The 23642-nt window shown below is 39.6% G+C and overlaps 1 protein-coding gene across 5 annotated transcripts in view; it reads left to right on the top strand.

Annotated features, from left to right (window-relative positions):
• The window catches only part of kcnab2a (potassium voltage-gated channel subfamily A regulatory beta subunit 2a), a 92158-nt gene that overhangs the window by 27910 nt on the left and 40606 nt on the right, over positions 1 to 23642 (top strand). For 2 of the 5 annotated variants that reach the window (XM_006783246.2, XM_006783245.2), the window contains exons 2-3: positions 5624 to 5788; positions 8917 to 8958. In XM_006783246.2, coding sequence (XP_006783309.1) covers positions 5712 to 5788; positions 8917 to 8958 — 119 coding nt within the window. In that variant the 5' untranslated portion in view covers positions 5624 to 5711. Of the gene's footprint in view, positions 1 to 5623; positions 5789 to 8916; positions 8959 to 11845; positions 11894 to 13406; positions 13778 to 23642 lie in introns of those variants that run through there. The other 3 variants (XM_087840811.1, XM_087840813.1, XM_006783243.3) reach the window with 3 other exon arrangements.

Genomic DNA, 23642 nt, shown 5'->3' with positions numbered 1-23642 from the left:
TTTAACCATAATATGTGAGAAATGTCTGCGTGGACAACGGCTGCAGCTGTCCTAGAATTTAATGACTCCTGACAGCAGGGCTCTCAGTTGCTCTTTTAGCTTCTTTTAACTGGGGGGAGGAGGATTTGTATCAGAAGTTTGCTGTATAAATAGGCTATTTATGCAAATTGCCTTAGCTATTTCTTCCCCCCTCCTAGTTGGCAGGCAGTGACCTGCTCTGTTTCTGTAATCAAGGGCCCTCCACAGCTTAACAGAGAGGAGGCCATTTATTAAATCATAAACTGTCTTTCTGATGATGAGGGTAAAGATGATGCACTAGCATGGATTCACATCTTTAATATGGGTTTGACTTTCATCCTTTGATGCATGTCGTTGAAGAAGAAGAGGAAATTCCATCTGAATCCTCTTTGTAGCCTGCCGGAGAACAAGGTTAGGTTAGTTTTTCTCTCTCTCTCTGCCTGACTGATCTCCCATGTAGGATATCCCCGGCAGTTCTCGTCTGTTAGCCTGTCTCCCTCTTCCGCAGCCATCTGCTCGGTTCTGTGTATGTGTGTGTGTTTTCTGCAGCTGTCAACATACTAGACAGGACTATACTATGCTTTCCAGGCCAGCAATGCCTGCCTGCTTGCCTTGCTCACGTAAGCCCCGTCTCAAGAGGGAGTTCACTTAGGCTGGCTGTAGGTGGATTTATGGATGGAAAGCATGAAGAGCTGCCTTTTGTGACTCAATTTTGCATTTTGTTTGGAAAAGACCGGTGTATGAGGCCAGCTTAAGAGAGGCTATGTAGATAGATGTCTGTCACAAGAGGCACCATCTCTCATTTCAGTCTCAAGTGTCTAACCACAACCTCTCTCCATATTTTAGCATTAGCAGATTTTTGTAACCAGTGCTAAAATAAATATTTACCAGTTAAAAAACATTTAACTCTTAATTGTTCTAAGCAGAAGAGGATGGATGATTGGAATACTTCATTTCTCTGGAAGTCATTTTGTTGGCCTCTTTTACATCATGTTTGGGCTGAACATAACACGGAAGCTTCTACGTCAAGTCTGAGCATTTTAACAAGCAATAATAAAATTATTCTCAAATCTGTCAATCCGTCAGTTTTCTGCAAAACATAGATTGTGGCGGTAGTTCTGGTTCTACCCAGAGTGGTAGGAGGAACTCAAACGAGTAATCCACAACTTGTCAAAATAAAATAATTTTTAAACTGCATTGTTGTGTTATCTTAGTAAGGCCTCATAAATAAATACACATAAAAATGTGTAATTTATTTATATTTTGTGTGTCTGAAAGCAGAAAAACATTGGCTAATATCATCACATATTGGCATCAGTGATAAAAACCCTGGTTTGTTCAGCCTGTATTTGAAACTAGCTGTGGGACTCACTAAGCAATTCACCGTAAGATACTATGATGATACTTTGCAACAGCAGTGGTATCACGAGACACTTATTGTGTGATAGTCAGTATAGGCCCCAAAATTATTGTAATACATCACAGTATTTGTTTAAAAAATAAATAATTAGTACTTTTGCCTTTTTTATGTATTTATTTGCTACAGTGTCTGTGTTTGTGTGCATTACCATTATCTTTCAGCTGTAATATATGAATTCAGTTAATTACTTCTGTGATTAGCTTCCCATGCTGTTTGCTATTTGCCACTGAGAGTTTCTTCTTCACCATGGGTTGCTTAATTTCGTTTGATCACCATCAGGGGTTATGAAATATTTTATTTTGTGTTTTGTCAAAATGACAGGGAAATTTGCCTCGAGTCCTTGTTTGTTTAGAAAGAAACATCCATACTGTCGCGGCAATGTATTTAATAAATATTGCACAAGGAAACCATAAGACATATTCCCGTATCAATAGTCTGTCCCACCACTGTTGTAAACATGCATTTGGAAAACACATAACTATTGATGCTTCAGGCAGTGTTGAGATCACCTGAAACACTGCATCAGAAAAGCAAGGGGCTGCGTTGGTGTGGGTGTGTTGCTGCTTGCTACAGGGCACCACTGAAAAGATCAAATACAAACTAGGAAGTCTGTTTTGTGTGTTCATAATGCACATTGATTCCTTTGTTTCAAATGTACTTGGCATAAGCAGGAATTTTATCAGGAGCGTTTTAGAGTATGAAGGTTGTAGAGAGGACTTGACAGCAATCGTAGTAAATACTTCCAGACTTCGTCATACCCACAGTTTCTTTGCTTTTCTAATCTCGCATGTTGCAACAAGAGTCATCTGGGAAATGGGACAGTTTTTCTGCAATATCACCTCCTTTTTTCTCCTTTAACACTCTTTCCTTGTCTGTAGTTTTAATCTGCAAAGTGCACCTTGGCCCATTAGTGCAGCAAATCTGAGCCCTCTAACTTGAGCCTGGATGAGTCTGTAGTGTACCGCATTGCTGCAGTCAGCAGCAGCATCCTCTCCAACTGCAGCTCTCTACAGGCATCTCTGAGAGACTGGTGCATTGCTCTACAATCTGCTACAGTCGCACAGTAAAAGTATTTTCTTAATGGGTTTAATATATAATAACCAACTACATAAAACTACAAGTCAAACCTCTGTTCCTTATTTCTGCTCCCATGTTAATTGAACAAAGCAAAGTAATTTCTTTTCCACTCTTCTATCACATCACTTCACAAATGTTTGTTTTGTGACGTAATGGAGCTTGCAATTGCTTTACATTAAAATTTGGAGGCTTAACCAGACAGTGGTATCCTGATCTAAACTAGAATAGCTACCAACTGTCTGAACAACTGTTACACAGCAGGTATGCATGAGTTCTGTGCTATTGTTATGATTGTTACTTTAATTGTGTCTGAGTGGATCAGATCACTGATGTCTTCAGCATGCATTATATCCTGTCCTCGGTGTTAAAGATTTGATTACTGCTGTAATTTCCTGTCTTCTCATATTGTAATTGACAATGATGACTGTGTTGCGATGTAGCATTTGTCATAGATTTAAAAAATCTGAAATGCTGCATTAATTGTGATGCTTGCTTTAAAGGTTAACTGAATTACGAATGTTTTGCTCTTGTCTTAATGGGCATTTGCTATTTGTGCTTGTATACAGGTCAGACTAGAATGGAGCATTGTTTTCATTAATTTTTGATTGGGTTTGACTGGATTCATTGTTACAGTAAGAGTTATGGCCAGTAAGATATGAGTGCTTTGACGATGATGATGTTCCTACATGGAGCTATTGTTCTTTCCCTTTCTAACCATTAAAACAATCTGATTTCTGTTTATTATTTCATATAAACTCCAAACTACTCTCAAAGAATTCTGAGAATCACATAAGCTGTTTGCTGTAAAGGTTAGAGTGGAAAAACTGAAAAACTCTTACTTCTCCACATAGTGCAACATATAATGTACAATAATATATTCTTAAATAATGTTTTTGTCCTAAGCTTGTCAAATATTGCAAAATATAAGACTGTAATAGCATCAGAGTGGCTTTTTACAAATGCTCTTTATCTTCAACCTTGCTGGAAAACTTAAATGTTGATCATCATCTCACATGCAACATTATTCATTGTATTTATTGGCTGCCAATCCGAGTCAATGGGGTTGTGTGCAAAACAATGTGTCCTCTGATCCACATCAGTGAGAGATGATGATCCCCAAGGACTTTGCTGTGCTGTTTAGTAAATCCACTGTCATGAGTTTTGCCCATCAGGGTCATGCCATCATCATCATCATCATCCGATAGCTGGAATGACCTATGATCCACTGTGTCATGATTGAAATGAATGGGCAGGGAGCGTTAAACGCGTCCTTGTGAACATGGGACATGTATTCGCTGCCTGGGAAATTGATGGGAGGAGAAAGTCACCTTCACGTTATCATTACGATGTCCGTTACGAGCCCCGAGTCACGTGAGTGCAGCCACTGGTGAAATAGGGTAACGTGAGGTTCTCCGCTCACAGCTCTGTCAGGGTGACATAGATGCTTCCTCCTCTATGCCCCTCTTATGTCCCACAGAAAACTGGGTTAAAACATCAGCGCCGCTCCTCTTCATCACAGACTATGATGTCAATGTGAAATACTTTCTTGTTTTTAACTTATGGTAATGGCTGTTAATTTCAATGTGTGTATACATAACAACCCACCCAGGCTTTGCCCAGCTCGCTTGTTACAGACCTCTTTACAGCAATAGCCTGCTTTTCCAACAGACATGTGAATTATTCATAGAATCAAGTTGCTCTAAGCAGTGAATCAGCTGTGGTTTGCTGTAGAGAACACTCAAATGTACAGTACGAAGGAGGTTGATGAACTAAGGAGTTAGTGTGTGTGCATCTCATTTTCTCGGCCTTAGTTTTTACTGTATTTTATCAAAGGACTAGAACCCCTAACCTTGCTCAAGATCTCTGTTAGGATATTCACTTTGTATCACTGAGCTGGAGGAAAATAAAGAGGTTAAATTGGTCTGGTGGTTTATTCATTCAGCTCATGTCTACAGAATGAGGACATGACTCCATCTAGTGGTGTAGTTGAGAAGAAACCCTGTTAAAATTGGAGGTGTCAGGCTTACCCAGCTACTTTAGTTAAGATTCTTGTTTTACTTAATACAGGATGTTTTCTAGGTTTGGGTTCAAAGTGTAAGCAAAAGTGGCACATTTACTTGGCATGGGATAGTTGGGGCAAATCGGATCTGGAGAGGTGTTTATTCGTGACTACGTTTTACCTCCGATACACCAACCAGCTTCAGCGCTCAACTGGGGTACTAATTGGATCATTCAAGGTCATTATCCAGTTATACGTGCTGCTGCTGTTCTGGGAGGGCTTGTGTGCCTTTGTTTAATTAACCTTTTTCCTCCTAATTCTTTCAGGGGTGTGTGGTTTCAGATAAAATCTATTTGACCTCATACAGTCTTTTAATGTGGGTGCTCAAACAAGTGTAATAGGCTTCTGTAGCTGGAAATGTGGCAGTGAATGTGACATGTTGTGGATTATGTGTTTTATTTGGTGTACACAACCCAAGCATGCGGTTCTTATATTCAGCTATTCAGGGAAAAATAAAATGAACTGCAGTGTTGCAGTTAGGGAGGGTATTCTGTATAGTCCATCAGTTGTATGCCACAGCGCACATCATTTCCTTTTATCAATGTTGGCATGTTTCTCTGACACTGACAGGCAAAACAATAACATCAAAATCACGGCAGTGGCGCTATTGCATATTTGAGTCACATGCAACTCTTTTCTTTTCTGTTCTGTTTCTTAAATGTGTTCAGACACAGAGATAACAAAAGACTTGTATTGAGGCTGAAAAACTGTCTAGGCCATCTTTTTTTTCCATATAGATAATTGGTCTATAAGGGAGCCGATTTCGAATAAGGCCAGTTACTGGCATTACTATCGCTGAAAGAGTGCCAGTATTGTAGTTCATTTTCTGATTAGAAAACCTAAAGTTTTCTGAATTGTGTGCTTCAATTTAAACATGCAACGGATATCTGAAACATTTGAATTGCTGAGATGAAGTCTCAGTCTGATGTAATGGCTTTACAGTTAAATGAGGGTGGGATTTTATTTATTTATGTTTGTTTTTTTTATTACCATTCTAATGTTGACAAAAAGCTTGTCAATAACCAGTGCACATGCTTGCTCTCTTTCAGAGGCACTGAGAAGTGATAGACCCTGTGGTCCCTGTGAAAGAACTCCACCCCCGGCAGGTTGGCCACATCCCCCTTCCCTCCTGCCTCCATGTATCCTGAATCTACCACAGACTCCCCCGCTCGCCTCTCCCTTCGACAGACTGGCTCACCGGGCATGATCTACAGGTAACACAGACAGACAGATGCAAACACATTTTGTCACGTGTAAGTTCATGTTTGTCAGTCAAATTAAGTGTATGAATTAGTATAGGTTTGTGAAGCCTCAGGATGAGTGGTTTCACTCTTGCCATCTGGCTATTTTAAAATCAGGTGTGATGGAGGGGGCGCAGCTGAGAGTCAAGCTACTTGCTCATTTTCTTACAATTTGTTAATCGCAAGTTAGCTAAAGCTTGGGTAATTCTTCTTTCTGACACAAAGAATGAACAGTTTTACCAAAATGGACAGTGTTTCAGTTAGTATGACCCAAAATTAGTCACTTCTATAGGACTGGAAATCTTTTTGCAAACACAGATATTGCCTATGGTGGTTATTAGGAAAAATGCAGGTTTAAGGCACTGCTTTCTCTAAAATCTGTAGCCTGTGTTGTTGTTACCGAGAAAGTAAGTACACAAACTGTCCCCCATTTCACATGCATGTACACAGTTACCAGTATTTCCAGTTGTGGTCAGAAGTTTACATACACTCATCATGGACATGAATGAGTTTTAATGATTTCTTTCAACTGTTCTCTTCTGAAGGTGGAAGGAGTGTACAGCATACATTTTAAATTGACTTTAAAAGGCAAGAGTTAGGTGCATTTTGGATTTTAATTTAATCCACACAGGGTCAAAAGTATAACTACACCCCCACTAATGTTTGGTTATATGTCCCATAGGAGCCAAACACCTTTGGTAGCCTTCGACAAGCTTCTAGCATATTTCTGGCTCGCTACACTCAGCAAGCTAACATTAACCATCTGGAGCTTAGTCAGCTCAGTCCTATTGAAAATTTGTGGACTACAAATACTACTACTGAGGTGGCTATAGTTCAGGTGGTAGAACAACTAATCAGAAGATTGGTGTTTCAATCCCTGTCTGCTCCAGTCTGCGTGCCAAAATATCCTTGGGCATGATAATAAGTTATTAAGTTGCTCTCCGATGCAACCACAGATACCAAATATTGTCCAGTCAAGGAGCAACTTGCTAAACAGTGGGGATGTATTCATGACCCTGTATATGTACTTTTGACCCTGTGTGGATTAGAGAAAATCCAAAATATTTTCAGACTTGTGCACCCACTTCTTCTTTTTTCTTTTTAAGTCATTAAAGATGTATGCTGAACAGTCTTTCCACCATGGTAAGAGAACAATTCAAAGAAATCATCAAAACCCCAAATGACCAAACATTCATGCCCAGCATGAGTGTATGTAAACTTTTTATGACAACTGTATAATATACGTGTGCATATATAACCTTTTACTGTTCTCTAAAAATGGCTTGTACACCTCAGAGAACAAATGGAAATGGATTCAGTGTTCGCTATCATGCTCTGCTAAAGTGAAATGGACCCCTAATTTGTGCTATAGGGTAGACACATTTCTCACACACACACACACACACACACACACACACACACACACACACACACACACACACACACACAATTTATATATATCTGTGTATCTTTTATTTTAAAGTAATTTTAATCTAAAAATCTACATACTGCTAATGGAGAGATGCCAAACTGTCTTTCATTGGTCTTGTAACAGTGTAACAATAAAGTTCTATTCTATTCTATTCTATTCTACTCTAATGGACTAAGTTGTGTGTTATCATGTACTATGGAACTTCACCAGCGAGTGGCGCCAAATACTCAATACTCTGTGTGAATTTAACATTGCATTCATTATGAACTGATAGGATGCAGGAGCTGTAATATTCTGCAATCTGCACAGCACAGAAGTTAAAGAGCACTTTTTGGATTCGTGTAATGGAACAGTGTACGTGGATGAGAGGAAATCTTTACCTACCATTTTTATCTTTACTGAGTTTAACTGTGGTCTCTAACTAGCGCAGCTGTGCCTTTGAGCTTTTCACCTGTACTAGCTCACGTCCACAGTTTCACAATCATCAATAAGAGTCACTGCGTAAGTATTGCATTTGACTAAACTAATGGCTTAAAATGGAGTAATAACTTCAGCTGCATTATTAGTGTTGCTTTATTTCTGATGATAGATGTAAAGTAATGCCATGGTTACACTGATGAAATATTGATAGCACATCACCTAACTATATATTTTTTTACTAAACGGTGTTTATTTTTCATCAGTACTTGTTTAATATGAACTTGCACAACAAAACAAAATGTACATGGTTTTTTAGCGTTATGTAGTCATGTAGATTAAGCAAACACATTCATTATGCAGGAATGCATATGAATGCTTCCATATAGCTCCCAACAAACAATGATTTATGATTTTAAAACTGGTGAAGGGTTACTGTGTAATTGCTACTTTGCCTAAATAACTAAATTGTAATATATACTAATCAAAAATGGTTAATGGCCTGTATTAGTGTAGCGCTTTACTTAGTCCCTATGGACCCCAAAGCGCTTTACACATTAGTCATCCACCCATTCACACACTGGTGATGGCAAGCTACATTGTAGCCACAGCTGCCCTGGCGCGCACTGACAGAGGTGCCACCAGGCCCTCTGACCACCGGACACAACGGCCGAGACTGTCGGAGCCAGGGTTCGAACCGGCAAACTTCTGATTACAAGACGAACTGCTAACTCTTGAGCCACAATTGCCCCGCAATAAAAAATGCTTCTAGTTCAGTCGTTTCATAAAACTATAGTGTGTGTTAGGGTTTTTTTGGTTTGTTTTTTTCCCCCTGGTACTTGTTGGGAACAGTTTATCTCAAGGCGTAAGTCATGTTGCCTGGACTCAAAAGAAAATAAAGCAAGTATTGTATGTGTACATTGCTACAGTATGAATTTGTTATGATGTTTCATGTTTTGTTCTCGAACTCGCATAAATAACGTCATCTCAATTTGAGTGTTATACATTATCTACATGCATATCCTCATTGAGCCAACATATAGAACAAACAATGTAATGGGAAAGCTCCTTATAATGCAGTATTTTATTTTTCTCCCTCATAACTTTTGCGTACTTTTGTTCCCTCTCTGGCTAACACTCAACACCATCTTAGTGTCTGCATCTAACTCTTTGCCACTGCTAACACTACTTTCCTTTCCTGCTTTTATTAACTAAAGCTTTCCTTTTTCCTCCTTTCCCTTGCTATCTTCAGCGCTCGTTATGGGAGCCCCAAACGACAGCTGCAGTTCTACAGGTACCTTTGTGTGTCTGACATTATTTTATTCTCTTATGTGTGCAGTGTAAATGGGTTTTTTTCTTAGTTTACTATAATATTAACCTTGCTGCAGAGACTTGCTGTTCTGATATTTAAAACCATACATCCATCCTCTGCAGTAGATAACACTTATCATCTACTATTTAGCTGGCAGTGCACTATCCAGCTTAAACCTGATAGGGGTGGTGATGGATTTCTTTGCAAGGTTGCGCATAAAACCTTTGAATCGACAATACTGGTCTGAGTTTTAGTCTTTTTTTTTCTTTTCCTTTCTTTTTTTTTTCTCTCAGCAGTGACACCCACAGTCTCACTTCTGAAGCTTCAACATACAATTACGAAGTTTGTTTTACTGCCTTTTTTTTTTCTTTACTTTGTGCACAACATAATTTTTCCATCCATACTCATCAACCTCTTTTGGACCCTTGAGAGCCGAACATGATGCGCTTTAGTCTAAAAAACACATGCTATAGATGCAGAGATGATGGTATTTGGTACTCACTCCGACAGTAGTGAGGTTTTAGATGGTCAGTCTTTAGGCTGCTTTACTGTAGGATCATATTTTACGGTCTCATATCAGGCCATATTCTGCTGATCCAGTTATAAAAACCCCTGACTATGTGGATGTGCTTGTAATGAGCTCACTATCGGATTTTTATCTTGGCGCCTTCTACATTTCTGTCCTTTTAAAGTGCAAATGGTCCCTCTAGCTGTTCCCCTGGCCTATGTGAGGGTATTGATTACCCCCCCCCCCCCAAATCTTCATTTGTCGATCACTCTGACAGCCAAACGGCCTTATGCTGGGAAAGAAAGTTTCATTCCTGTCAGTAATCTCAACATTGTAGCACACAAACTGCAGGACTGGGACCATGATGGCTAGTACAGTGCTCTGCAACTTTTATTGCTGGAACCCAGAATACCCACATTCATAAGGTCACTGAATAGTTTAAAGGAAATAATGTGACTTTCATAGTCACAGTTAAGATCTCAACCCAGTTGAATACCTATTTGAGATTTTGGAACAATATCTAAGTCTTCACTGTTGTCATCAAAACCTCAAATTAGGTCATATTTTTTTGGCACTCCATCCTTTGTGCACAGCTCCAGAGACTTGAAGAGGCAATGCCAAGGCACATTAAAACTGTTGTGGCGGCATTTGGGACCCCTCTATGAGAAATTTATGCTGGGGGTTCCTTTAATTGTCACGTTTCTGTAGTCATATAATAACAATTCTGCTACACACGATTGATGCTGTTGATTAATATAGCTGTTAAAAACTTCCTTGTATCCACTGCTCTGTTTTAATGTGTCAACATTTTCTTCATTTCAAGCACAAGCTCTACTTTGTGCATACTGTTTGCTTCTACTATATGACTTAGCCAGTCCAGAGCTGGACTATGATTATATACTGAACATGCCTTTTGTTAACGCAGCAAAACTGAAGAATATCTGTCTTGTTTTAAACCATTTGACAGTGTTTAGCAGAGTCAGTTATTTCCTGGTAAAGTTAAAGATGGTTGACTGAAAGAGAGAAAATGTAAATGTATAGTAAATGTTTAATTTAAGCATGCATTACAGACGTTCTAAGAATATGTGCTATTCAGATTTGTAACTGGAGTTTAATGATTTATTTATTTATTTATTTTTATGAATTTTTAGTGACCTTTTTAGTTTGATAAACGAAGTTGGATAATGTGTTACTTGTAAGATCCTTTCAAATGATATGTCATGTGCATATGAAAAATGACAACATACATCCCATCCCTGGGGGACTTCACGTTTAAAGAAACCAAACACAGTTATACATTAATGCTAAATAAAGAAAATGTAGTGTAGTGTTCAGGAGTCCATGCTCTAGTAAAAACGATCTGTTCCTCATTAGTAGTACTTACTTATAGTATTACTTATAGTACAGTAGTGATTGTATGAAAACTTCCATATACAGATATGAGCCCCCCCCCCCCCCCCCCCCCCCTCGAGGTAAAACTGCTGCTTGGCTTCCAAAGTCGTCATCTTCAGTGGTGTCACTCATCTTATCTTTCGAGTCATTATGCCAAAGTAGCTCAGCAGGTAGATGGGTTCATAGTGGCTTTTTCAGAAAAATGTGTGAATACACAGTACAGAAAGAATGCATCCAGAGGCATTTGCATATTTTTCCAGCATATTGATGTGAATTACTTGTTTTTGCCACAATTGTGTGTGTTAAAATTGAACTTTAGACCTAAAATTTCATGTTCCCTTGTTCTTTGTAAGGCAGACACAGATATCATTGTTTAGTTCTGGGTGCAGGCGGTCATTATAGTCTAGCACCCTCTAATTTTGCCTTTGGACTCAGCACAAGGCTACTGAGATGTAGAGAGATGCTGCAAGGGTCCTTAACTGGTGTGGTTTTCATAAAGCCTTTGTTAGAGAGTACTTGAACATGCCCGGTGGTTTGTTCTTTTCTGTGCATACACATATAGTCTGTGTTTGCTTGTGTGTGTGTGTGTGTGTGTGTGTGTGTGTGTGTGTGTGTGTGTGCAACACTCAGCCACTCATTACTGTCCGGCTCTTAGTATTCTTTCCTGTGGAACAACAATCAGAGGCTTTTAGTGCAAAAGCTTTGGTGAATAATTCAGGGCTGATATTATTTGCTGCGGTGAGCAGAAACAAGACGGGCCACTAAACGACATAAATGGATTTCTTCTATGAGATCTCACAGGGAGGGGAAGAGGAGAGGTGTTGGTTGCAGTGATAGACGAAGGTCCAAATGGTGAGGGGAGGGATGCACTCGCTTATTCACTAATTGGTTTAGACGTTTCCTAGTAAGACACTCCCAGTTTGGGTGGACCAGCTCCATCGCTGTCTGCAGTGTGTGTTTATAAGAGCAGACTGGCACTCCATAACCTCGCTCATGAGCCGACCTTCAAGAAATCGGGTGAGTTTGAGGAAAGATTTGCACTCATGATCACACGAGTGCGTGTGTGTTCTGTGTGTGTGAGGGGTTCGTGGACTGAAGAGTGTGTGGGTGTGTGGATGCATGCTGCCTAGCCTGAATTGTCTTCCTATATTTATGTCTTAGTAGTTTAAACCAGTAGTTTAAGGGAAGAGCCCGAGATATCATAATGGTGTCAACAATTTGACATTTAAAAAAAAAAAAAAAAACTATATCAAAATCTCACTTATTGTTGATTTTGAGTTTGTCGATGATTAGTTGGTTTTATTGAGTTTGTTGTATATGGTGTGAGATTATTGCTTAAAAATTTTAAATTTTAGAATGAGGTTTTGTTCTTTGCGCCAAAGTGTGTCCAGATGCAAGGAAGCTACTCTTCAAGTGTATTTGTCAGTGAAATGTGATTTTTGTGGGGGTAACAAATAAAGTACAATGACTTCGACAGAATGTAGTTAAGGATACAGAAAAGATCAGTTTGTAGTGTTGTAGGTTTTATTTAGTGTTTATTTATTTGTCCTATTAAATGTCACTAAATTACTTTTTTTTTTTTTTAGCCTTTTTAAAAAAAACAACAAAAACAAAACGTATTTCAGCACCCATTTATTTGCCACGTCGCTGTTTTGTGTATATTTAGTGTTGTTTCCTGCTTTCAGACCTATGTAGCAATAATGTTCATATAAAATTTCAGTCTGACAATGTGATACGTGGCTTTTACTGAGAAAAACTGCTTTGTGGTCATTGCTGACTGGTGCATTTGGCATTAAGTTACATTCTTGTAGTGATAGTGGACTTGATGCAGTGCTGCCCCCTGTTGATTAATTTCAGCATAATATTTTTCTTTAAGATCTGAATGATGCAGCAGTTGAATGGAGGATGAGGAAGGAGGACTGTGTATTTCCAAGGGGAGCAGAGTTGCCTTAAACTAATCTCAAGCACCTTCAATAAATCCCAGCCTTATTCAGCATCTGTGGCATGTGTATATTCTGCAGTTGTTTCAAGTTATTTTTTTTTTTACATTTTATTCCAGTCCTGATCCTCTGCTTACACCTATTTTCAGGGATGTGCTCAACTTTATTGTGGGCTACTTAGAAAGCTTGGCTCTCCTTAATAGTCTTGCAAGAAGTTGGAGAAGGAATGTGCCCCCTCCTGTTGCTTGGTGCATGTTTAAATGCTTCCTCTTTTGCAGAGAGCATGTGCCCTCTTGCGTCCTGCTCCTTAATCACCAGCAAGTCACCTGAATGCTCCCTGTGTAACCCTGCCATTGTAAACCTGTCAGGGGAGGGTGGTGCTGGCTATGTTGTGCGACTCTGATTACAGGATGCATGGCCGTGTGCTGCCCCAAGCAGGAGTTCTGTTTTTTTTTATGGGAGCAGGTGCTATTTAAGGAGGTGGCTGTCCCCTGTCGGCCCTTGCCAGCTTCGTCCGTGTCACTACTTTATTCTTCTCTGCACGAGTTGCCTCAGCATCAGAAGGAGGAGGCAAAGGAGGGAGGGGTGGCATGTTTGCGGGAGGGTACACCAGTGCCCCCCGGGGGGTTCCCGGCAGGCGCAAGTCCAGTTACTGTCCTCCTGAAAACCTGCAGATCACCAAACCGCCAGCGGCAGGCAGCGGTGTTCGGAAGAGCAGCAGCAGCGGCAGTGGCAAGATGCTGTCTATGTCATACAGCGAGAGCATCCGGAGCGGGATCAACCGCTACCACTCGGACCAAGGGTTGAATCAGCCACCAGTCAGGCCCACTGATCAGGCCGAGCTGCAGAGACTCCGGGAACAGAGGGTCGCCGCTCAGATTAAGAACATGGAAGACTTCTTGAAGATGAATGGCCTTGCCCTGGAGGAGTGTGTGTCCTATCAGACAGGCATGAAGTACAGGTAAGAGAGAAGCAGAGCTTGAGAGGGACTGAGATACTCACCAGACTGGGACAGTGGTGGGTGCTGAGAAGCTGCAGGTAATGGCAGCTTTGCAGCTGGAATAGACAGATCAGGTGTGTGTCTATGTGTGTGTGAACTTATAGCTGCTAGTGGTTCTGTCGAAGTTTTTTAACTAGACAAATGAATTTCTGTCACCACAAACGTATATGCCTTTAGAAAGTGTTTATCTGCCACTTCTTTGTCAGTAGCAGCACAGTGTTGCTGTGTCCTCTGGTCAGGCTGCATTCATGCAAAGGTACTGGGGCTCAGGTTTTATTTTAATAATCTAGGTCGGTGGCATATTTGCCCAACTGCATGGGAAGGACAGACTGCTCCGTAAGGAGTTACCTGCCCCCTTAAAATCTCACTCGGACTTCCTTTTCCTTCCCCTTGATCACATATATTTTTGCCTTCTTCTTCTGCTAATCATTCCTGGTGATTGTGCAGAGAACTCTGCCTCACAAGCCAAACATGAATAAGTAACTACTTCAAGTGTGTTCAAAGTTACATGGAGTTGCCAATTCTGCCCTTTTTAATATTTGATTTGACATTGTGTATTTGTTTTGGCTTGGATAAAATGTATTAAATTGCAGGTTTAAATGTTTATAGAGTAATAATATTACCTTAGTGTGTTTCAGTGTGAAGTGACAACTGCCTTCTTGGCATGAGGACAACAATGCTGATTTCAAATTCAATTTAAAATTTCCATGATGTCCCTAATCTAAACAATTTAAACCTTCTGTGGTATATGAAAAATCCATCCTACATCACAAAAGCTTTAAATATTAATATATATATGGTACCGTGCAAAATATTATCAGATTATCAACAACACTGTATGCAGGCCTTGTAACACAAATGTTGATATTTGTCACTGTTGGTCCACAGACTGACAAAAGCAGAAGGCCATGAATTAAATTTTAGAAATATTTTTATTTTTTGTTTCTAAAGTGTAAGCTTACTTATTTAAGCACTTCTAAAAGCTGTAACAGGAAGAGAAAAAAAAAAAGAGTTTAAACCATTCGCTCCTTTTGTTCGTGCCGTCTGCAGAGTGACAGAAAACAATTTTCTGGACTGTTGGGCTGACAGCAGCCGGTTTAGCGGCTGTTGTGTTGGCTAATATGGCCTGTTAAGCTGATGATGTTATTGTCGCGGACACGGATAGGTTTCATCACACTCAGGCATGGCTGCTGTTGTTTTTGACTCTGACCAGTGACTATGCCTGGCTGCTGTTACCGTGCCTGGGGTGAGCAGGTTTTACTGTCGTCTTCAGGTAGTGTTGTATGTCACTATATCTGGCATGTTACCTTGGCTGTAGTTACCTCCGTGTTGTGTAAAACTCAGTCACTGATCCATGACAGGCTTAGCCGCAGCTTTGCGAGGATGCATGTAGACAGGGAATTTAGTCATGCAAACGGCGTGTGCAAGTCTTTGAGTATCAGGATTAAAGAACATCGGTACTGATTGTAAGTTGTAGCATTACTATATGAGTTGTTGTTGTTTTTATTATTTATATTGTGTGCAGTCCAGAAGTCTTGAAATATATCTGTGGGATTTATTTATTTGTGCTGTTGTATTGAATCAATATGAATGGTTAAACAGGATCTCAGTAGACAGAGGAAATCCTGCCAGAATACTGTGTTTCTTGTACTGTGATCTCCTGCAATTCCTGTAATTAGGAGTGTAATTGGGTCAGCAAGTACACACAACCTCTGACTCAAACTCATCATTATTTCAGGTGTGTGGCCAAGAAGGCAGGCCAGCATTGCAACTGCATCACAGTTAAACTGTTCTTACTCTTAACTTTCTGACATCTGTACACACGAACCCTCTTCACGCAGTTGAATGCTAATGAAGGATGGATTGTTTTTCATCACAAGACAAGGGTGGGGTTGTTTTTTCCCCAGCTTTAAATTAATTTAGCAAATATCTATGGTCTTAATCAATAGACTATTAATGTTCAAATATCCTTACTGACAGTAATGAACTACTGTTCATCTTGATTATGGGGATTTTCTCAAAGTTGTCAATATTGTGCATTTCAACTTAAGGAAAAGGGTTACTCCATTTCCATTATGTTGCCCTTGAAACGAAATACTACCACTCAGCAGGCCCATTTGGACACCGGAAAACTTTCCCTAGCGTTCATGTCCTCGGACTGAGAGCCAACCAGTGGGAAAAGGAGCCAGCTTGAGTTCAGTGAGGCGAGACAGGAAGCCTGTGTATATGGAGCTATATGGAGGTTCACTGGATGAGTATAGATTTCTGGAGTGACTTAATACTAATGGACATAGTAATGACATCCACTGGGGGTTCATACCTGAGAGTAACTGTTTCTTGATGTACAGTAAACCTTTCTGATTTAATATGGAGGATAATTTTTTTCACCTTTTTTTTTTTGTTGTGAATTACAACAGTTTGATTGAATTGGTTGGATAAAAATGCTGCGCTACATGTTATTTTATTAATGCCGCATTGAACACTTTTTGGCCACCAGAGGGCAGACTGACATCAAAGCTGATAAAAGTGTAGCAGTGTAGCAAAAGTGTAGATTTGGCAGATTTAAAATTTCTTAGGTGAATGTTTGTCTGTAGTTTCTCTTAGGAAAACTGCTTATAAATGCCAAACTTAAGTCTCCCACGTATCTATTTTTTCTATCTACTACTGTGACCAGATAGACTAAAGCCACACTAAGTCAACCACTTCAGCAGTAATGCAATGCAATTCTAAAATGAAGGGGGGGAAATCCAGCTTCACTAATGAGCAGTTTAAGTGTTTGGTTTAAAGGTGATTTCTATGCAACTCTTTGAATTTGAGTGTTGCAGAAGTTTTCTGAAAGGAAAAAAAACAAGAATTTTATTTTTGTGTATATCAAATTTCTCCCATCGTTGGAAAAAATTGAAAAGCAGATCTCGGTGTAGTCATCGCTGTCCACCTCAGTCATGTAAAAACACTCTTATAGATGTTTTGTTAATAGTAACAAATACCCACTAGGTGGTGGAGATGTTCCACTTTCATAGTGAAGTTGAACAGTAGCACAGATGCCTCTCATTGCACTTGATGTTATAATTCAGTCACTGAGCACAGTGAGAGCATCACTCTTTGCACTCCTACACTGCTGAACATTATGTCCAGCTAATGTCTGTTTAAAAAAATGTTTAAGCATAGCTTGGTATTAAAACCAGAACAACAGATAACTAAAGCAATTTAAAAAGCCAGCCTGTGATGAGGTATATCACAGTGCTGGCAGTAATGGTAATTTCTTTTCTTTTGCCTCAAAGCATTATAAACCATTTATTTTTGATATCCAAACATTTGTGTCTCATTCTTAACCCACACACTCACTTATTTTCCTCTCATGCGCATGCACAAACCTTTTTGGTGATGAAAAGGCAAATCTGCACAGAGGCAGTCTAAATGCTTATTTTTGTTCTCAATTTCAGGGCATTGCGGCATGTGTATCAGCCCGGGCATCTGTGACGTTTTTCTTCAGGCAATCCCCTACTCAAGTTCTAAATTTAGCAACAGGCTCGTATCCACAGCTGCAGCTGGAGGGAGATGAACAGGCTGAAGATTAACCTGTTCATCAACTGTTTTACCTCAAACACGCTGCCTCACAGACTCAATTCTTTGATGAGGGTCATGCTACAGTCACAGGGATAGTAGATGTTGTTTCGGTACTTGGAGTGATATGGATTTGGTTTCCAGTAGTGACCTCTCCAGTTCCTCTTTGAGCTATGCCCAGCTAGCCTAGTCTGACAGCTTGTCAAAATGTTCTAGTCAGAGATATAGCGTGGGCACAAGAAGTGAGAATGCTGGGGATTACACAATTCTCTTTTGCTTTGATTCATGTTATATTTTCATTTAATAGTCATTTATAGCAGCAAAACTCAGCTAAAGACCATAACTTGTGACATGTTAGTACATTATGTTTTTTTGAATATCTGGTATTGAAAGTTCTTCATTTAACAATACCATACTGCAACACAGTAAGGTCATCATATGGATTTACAGCATTGCAGCTATCTAGTATGTAGGCTGTCGTTGATAATTATTCTTCTGTCTGCTAATAACTGATATACTTTGTCAGTATAGATCCAACACGGGTAACCAGCTGGTATTCAGAGACTTTGAGTGATTTATGCCACAACATAATGAGCTACTTTTATAGAATTACAAGCAGAATAAAAAAGTTACCTCTATCAATAAAGGGAACAGCTGTGACCCAGGATATGGAGTGTGACCACGAATTGAAAGGTCAGTGGGTCAGTCCCCACATGTTCAGTCTGAATGTCAACGCGTCCTCAAAATATTGAAGCCCCTGTTGTCATTTGTTTGCGAGTGCGTGGTGTGAGAATAGAAGATAGTCCTGTGTGAATGTGGCTCGCTGTGTAAAGCACCGTAGAATAGCTCTGTATAAAAGCTGTCAGTTTGAACTTTGATGTTTGTCAAGAGCAGCCTTAAATTAAGTAAGTGCAAGCCTTATCATTACCCAGTTGGACAATATTACTATTATATAGCCTCTCTAGTTATTCACTGTTTGTTAGAACATGTTTTGAATTGTTATTACAAGCAGGATTATTTTGACTGATTCTTTTCTAGTTGAGTACTCTTTCGTTCCTAATAACACCGCCCCGTTACTGTTACTATTCTGCAATTTAAATGGTAGGAACCACATCTGTGGCCCTCCTCCATCATACTTAGCTGGAAACCTTGCAAATGTGTTGTTTTTAATATTTAGTGATTATGTTCTCCGTTCACATTGCTCTTTCTCCGCTATTTTGTGTCCTAACTATCTCAGCAAAAGTGTTTTTGCATTTGTGTTAAAGCTGCCAGGATTAGTAAAAACCAAGTAGTGACAAGACATAGTCCTCATGGTTTTAGACACTTTAGGATGTAGGATGTAGTCATTTTGCATCCTTTTAAAGATTAAGAACAATATTTAGCACACAAATCCTAAACTGTTGAATTTCATATCTAAATAAAATGTTCTCATAGGACCACGACCGTTTCTTCCTGGTAAATCTCTCACTCCAGGTCCATAGGCAGCTGGAATAATGATGGGTAAAAGACTTAACATTTAGTAAGTGTTACACACATATTTTTGTGTGCCTCTATGGTTTGGAAATGCTTAACCAAAAATGTTTTTCATTCAAAGGGTACCCTATCCTAGTAAAGACTGAAAGTTCACTGAAGCTTTTAGGACATTTCTGTGGTTTTGCGGTTGCTGCAACTTTAATGCATGGGGACATTTTCTGTTTCACGCCTGACTGACTTTTCAGAAACGCAGCAAAACTGGGTCCTCATTTGCAGGTGTTGCGGTATTATAAAATGTAAATCTCAGCTTTGACAAAATTGTCAGCTTACTTTGTGTTTAATTAAACCTTCAGAGCACATTTCTTTGTGTTGCTTTATGCTAGGACACTTCCCGGCCTTTTCCACATATTTGTCATGGTTGTAGTAGCTAAAGGTATGTGACTGTGCTTTGCTCTGTTGGTTTGTCTTTTGCTTTTTAGAACAGTTATTTAGTTTCTATATCCACTGCTGCCTTAGTCTACTTATTAAAGCCTATGGATTTGTAGTTTACCTCAGAATCTTGTAATTGTTCTTGTTTTCTGCTGATAATATTTAACATTTGTGCATATTGCGAGCTATCATGCACTATATTTTTAGTTTATTTTTATAGACTGAGCTCTCGGGCAGAGAAAGGTTTGGCCTCTCAGGATGCCGAGATTGGGGATTTACTAACAACTGTCTGATAATATTATACTGCTTTATGTTCTAGGGATACAGCCCATTCAGGGTCAGCAAATCAGCAGCCAAGAATAAAATACAAACCATCTGTTTCATAAGCTCGGTTTAACTCCTCAGCATTTGTGTGACAGGACCATCAAAAGCTTAACTTTGAGTGGCATTTGCTCGAAAGCGATGGTCTTTGTTGGTCTTAAGATCTGTGGATTTTCAGAGATGTCACAGTGCTCGTAGATAACTTAAAATGGGTCCCCAGTCGCAGTCTGTTTTGCATTTTATATGTCAGTGGATTTTGTGATATAATTTCAATGCACGTGTTAAATACATAAAATTTGCCAGGCAATTTCATCAGTATAGCTGCCGTTTGGAAGCAGAATGCTAGGCTCGAGTAGTACATCCCTCCATTGAAATGTGTGCAGTAGTGAATATTTTTGCCTAGCAACACTTGGCTATGTGAAGATTTCCTTAGGTATGACAAATGCACACAGGCAGGCGGGAAGATTTCCCATTGAACAAACCAGATTATTCTGCTTCCTCATCTCATCCCCTCTCTTGCCTTCTCTTTCCTACCAGATAGTGTGTAAATCAGCTATGTTTGGTTTAAGCACAACTTGTTACTCAAATTATGGTTTTGAAAGCCTCACATGGCTGTGAAATCGGTACTTGGTTTGTTTATTCCACAATATGCTCCATCAGAAACGTGTTATTTTGTTTTCTAGACAAGTAGACCCATTATACACATGAGCATTGTACATGAGATTTTAAAGTTACCATGGGCCATATTTAAAATATAATAACGTGTTTTCCTGCAGAGCATTTTTTTAAATTTTACATTTGAGCCACTATGACTATATTACATAAGAACAGGGATTTCCTGTCCTCTATTTTTTGATCGTCTTCTGCTCCGTTAGACGTGTCAGCGGGGACAGCTGAAATGACAACTCCTCCTGAGCCCAGCTGTCTGCGGGGAATCTGCCATGTTCACTGGAGAATTAAAAACTGCAGCACTCGTTGCTCGCAGATGTGACCATCGCTCTGCTGTTTCCCCAGGAAATCCCAGAATCGCCAAAGAGCTAGACCTAATTTTCTACATTTATTTGTATTTCTGTGATGGCTATTCCAAATCTCCAGTACATCTTTGTCACAGTTGAGTTCATTCAGACCATGAAACGGTAGAGAAAGAAAAGGTCTTGATGCTAATATAACACATAAACAGCAGTATTCCAATTTCTTTAATTACATCCTCATCATAGTGATTCAATTAGAAATGTTCAGACACGGCCTCGGGATGCATTAAGCTGTTAGAAAAGCATCTGTCGATCAACACTGTCAATCTGTCTGACCTCAGTTCTCTTTCCATTAACTCTGTTAAGCCCTTTTACACACACACACACACATCATCTTGGGGATGCTATACTTTTCACATGGTTACTCAAATCCTCACAAGTGTGTGGTATTAAGTTACATATGATACAGGTGTGGCCATGAGCTGAGATCCCTGGTTAAGCTTTTGTTAATTAACAGTAAGATACTGAATGTGCATAGAAGAAGTCTGAGAAAGCATGAGATGAAACGCTTAAACTATTTTTGACTTGATATTCTTAAGCTATATTCTGATTACCCATCTTGAAGGACTGGGTAATCAGAATATAGCTGGATAACAACCCTGTTTAATTGTACGCTTAAAGGGAATCCTTATCTGTGTTGTAGTCCTTATAGATGACTACAAAAAGCCATTGCTTGCTTAACTAGCTTGGACAGATTAGGTCTATAGACTTGCTAGTTTACGCACCGATCCCGACTCGGCGCAGACTGCCTGCCCCTGAAAGCGAATTAGTGAAAGACTCCGTGTGACACTCACGCCAGTGACAAATGTCAATTTTGGAGGTCTTTTTCCCCTTTCAGCCGCCAAGGGCATTCTTTGTATTTTGTGCTCAGTGTGTGGAATTGATTTGGAGAGCCAGTGCCTATTTTTAGAGATAAGACTGCGGTTGTGCCGAAGAATCAGTGCTCACAAAAGTACCCAACAGTACTTCTGTGGTCAGAGAAATTTCTGATGTTTCGTTCATTAAAGAAGTTGTCTTAGCTGCAGTATGTGTGCTATAGTTTGGAAGAGAGCAGTTGTCTGAGCTCCTGTACGGCCAGAACAGACTCCTGAGGCTTCATTATGGCATAGCAACATCGATGGGCCTAAGCCTCTTTCTGACCAAGGCTGTTGAGTTGAGCAGAACATAGTCAATAGTTTTGATTGTGTGTGTGTGTGTGTGTGTGTGAGTAGTCTTTTTCCAAGTTTTAGTAATAAAGGACGTAAGACTGTAAGAAGCAGAATACATTTTTATAGCCGTTTGTGTGTATTTACAGCTGTTACATGGTGAATTTGAAACTGAATGTTGTTCTTCAATCTTTTGTTTTCTGTGTCTTCTCTCGCCTGAAAAAAGGCGTTGTTATTGGTTTTGGCGAATTTTAGTCGACTGCAGTCGTGATCAGGGAAGCACACATGTTCTGCTCTGAACATTCAGCTTATCTCTCCTCTTCCTCCCCCACACATTGAATGAGGGCTGTAGCAGTCCTCTGCATTCACTCACTGTGATATTTTAGACGCTCAGTAGACTTTCTTTCTTTTTTTCTTTTCTTTTTTCTTTTTTTTTTTGGATATCCTCAAATCAGTCACTTAATCAAAGCGAGGAGATTAAGGCCCCCCACACAAGAAAGGGCACTGTAATAAGATTTGCTCAGCACTGCTAACTAACAACCAACTACTGAGTCCAGATCTAACAGTAGGCACTTCAAAGGTTTTCAGGTGTTGTTTGGTTGTTTCCTTTAAGCATTAATCCAAAAATAGCTCTTTACTCCTGCAGAACAGTTTAACACGGTTGGAGCCACCCTACTGTGTTCCTCCTAAACATATTGTCACTAATTAGCAATTTAACAGCCACACTCTAAGGCATTATGTGAAGATTAGAGTTACTTATTTTTAGTACATCATCCGTCACGACTGATTTATCTTGCGACAAACAATGAGTAGAAGTTAATTCATTACAAATGTTCTCTGTGATGAATGAGTACAAAGCAGTTAATGCTCAGGCTAGTTTTTGCTCGATAATGGTGCTGGGAAAAGAACCCCGATGAAAGTGTGCATGAAAGACTGCAGGAGATCCTGAAAGTGCACACATTTGTTCAAAATGACTTTGACTCCGCGTTCATTACCAAGCCAGTAGGCAGTGTGACCACTGCAGTGCAATTTGATGCGTCATCCAAGTGAAAACTTGAGTAATGAATTAAACACTGAGGTGGTTTATTAAGTTATGAGTAACTGATGAAGTCTTCACCTTTGGCATTGTCTTGACTCTGCTGCAGAAGTGATGCATGTGGAAAAAGTGGAACTAGGAAGTCTTTTTTTTTTTTTTTTCTGAAGAAAGGATTTACTTATCAGCTTTTCACTTGGCAGCAGTAGGTGTATACTCCTAAAATATCTGTCAGGCATGCTCACAGCAATGCCTGCTAACATTTCTTAAAGAGAACAGTCATGTCATCATGCAGTGATTAGGTGTCAGTCATAGTTAATGATTTCTTTTTCTCTTCTCCTTCTCTCGGGGCTTTTGGTCCTTTTTTGTTTTCCAGATATAGTCAGAAGGAATAAAACACGTACTGCCAGTTTAAAGAAAGTTGGCAGATGTGCCTGTGGCGAATTATTAAATCATAGTAAATGTGACAGGCATGATTTATTGGATTGAACATATTTTTTGTTGGTGTATTTTTGTAACGGTTCGTAGATCCTGTTGTATTTGTTAATTAGAAAGCGTTGGTGTGTGTGGTGTCATTTTTAGTTTAGACATCTTACAGGTCCTTTAAATGAGCATTGAAAGTTGCAGTGTAGTTTTGGTGGTGGGAGTTGGGCAGTCTGCAGAAAATGGCAGGAGGTGCAGTAAGTTAAATATGATTATAGAGGATTATATTGATTCCTTTACCTTTTTAAAAAACGTGGATTTCTAGAATTGAATAAGTAAAGTGTTCCCACTAACTTTCTGTGACTCTGGGAGTTTAGTCAAGGTTCAGTGTAGATGTAAAGGTTGAC

This window comes from Neolamprologus brichardi, chromosome 5 (assembly GCF_056152115.1).
Source record: "Neolamprologus brichardi isolate AB-2024 chromosome 5, ASM5615211v1, whole genome shotgun sequence".
Classification (NCBI taxonomy): domain Eukaryota; kingdom Metazoa; phylum Chordata; class Actinopteri; order Cichliformes; family Cichlidae; genus Neolamprologus; species Neolamprologus brichardi.
The sequence above is the reverse complement of the archived record's forward strand: the minus strand, read 5'-3'. Positions and strand labels throughout refer to the sequence as shown.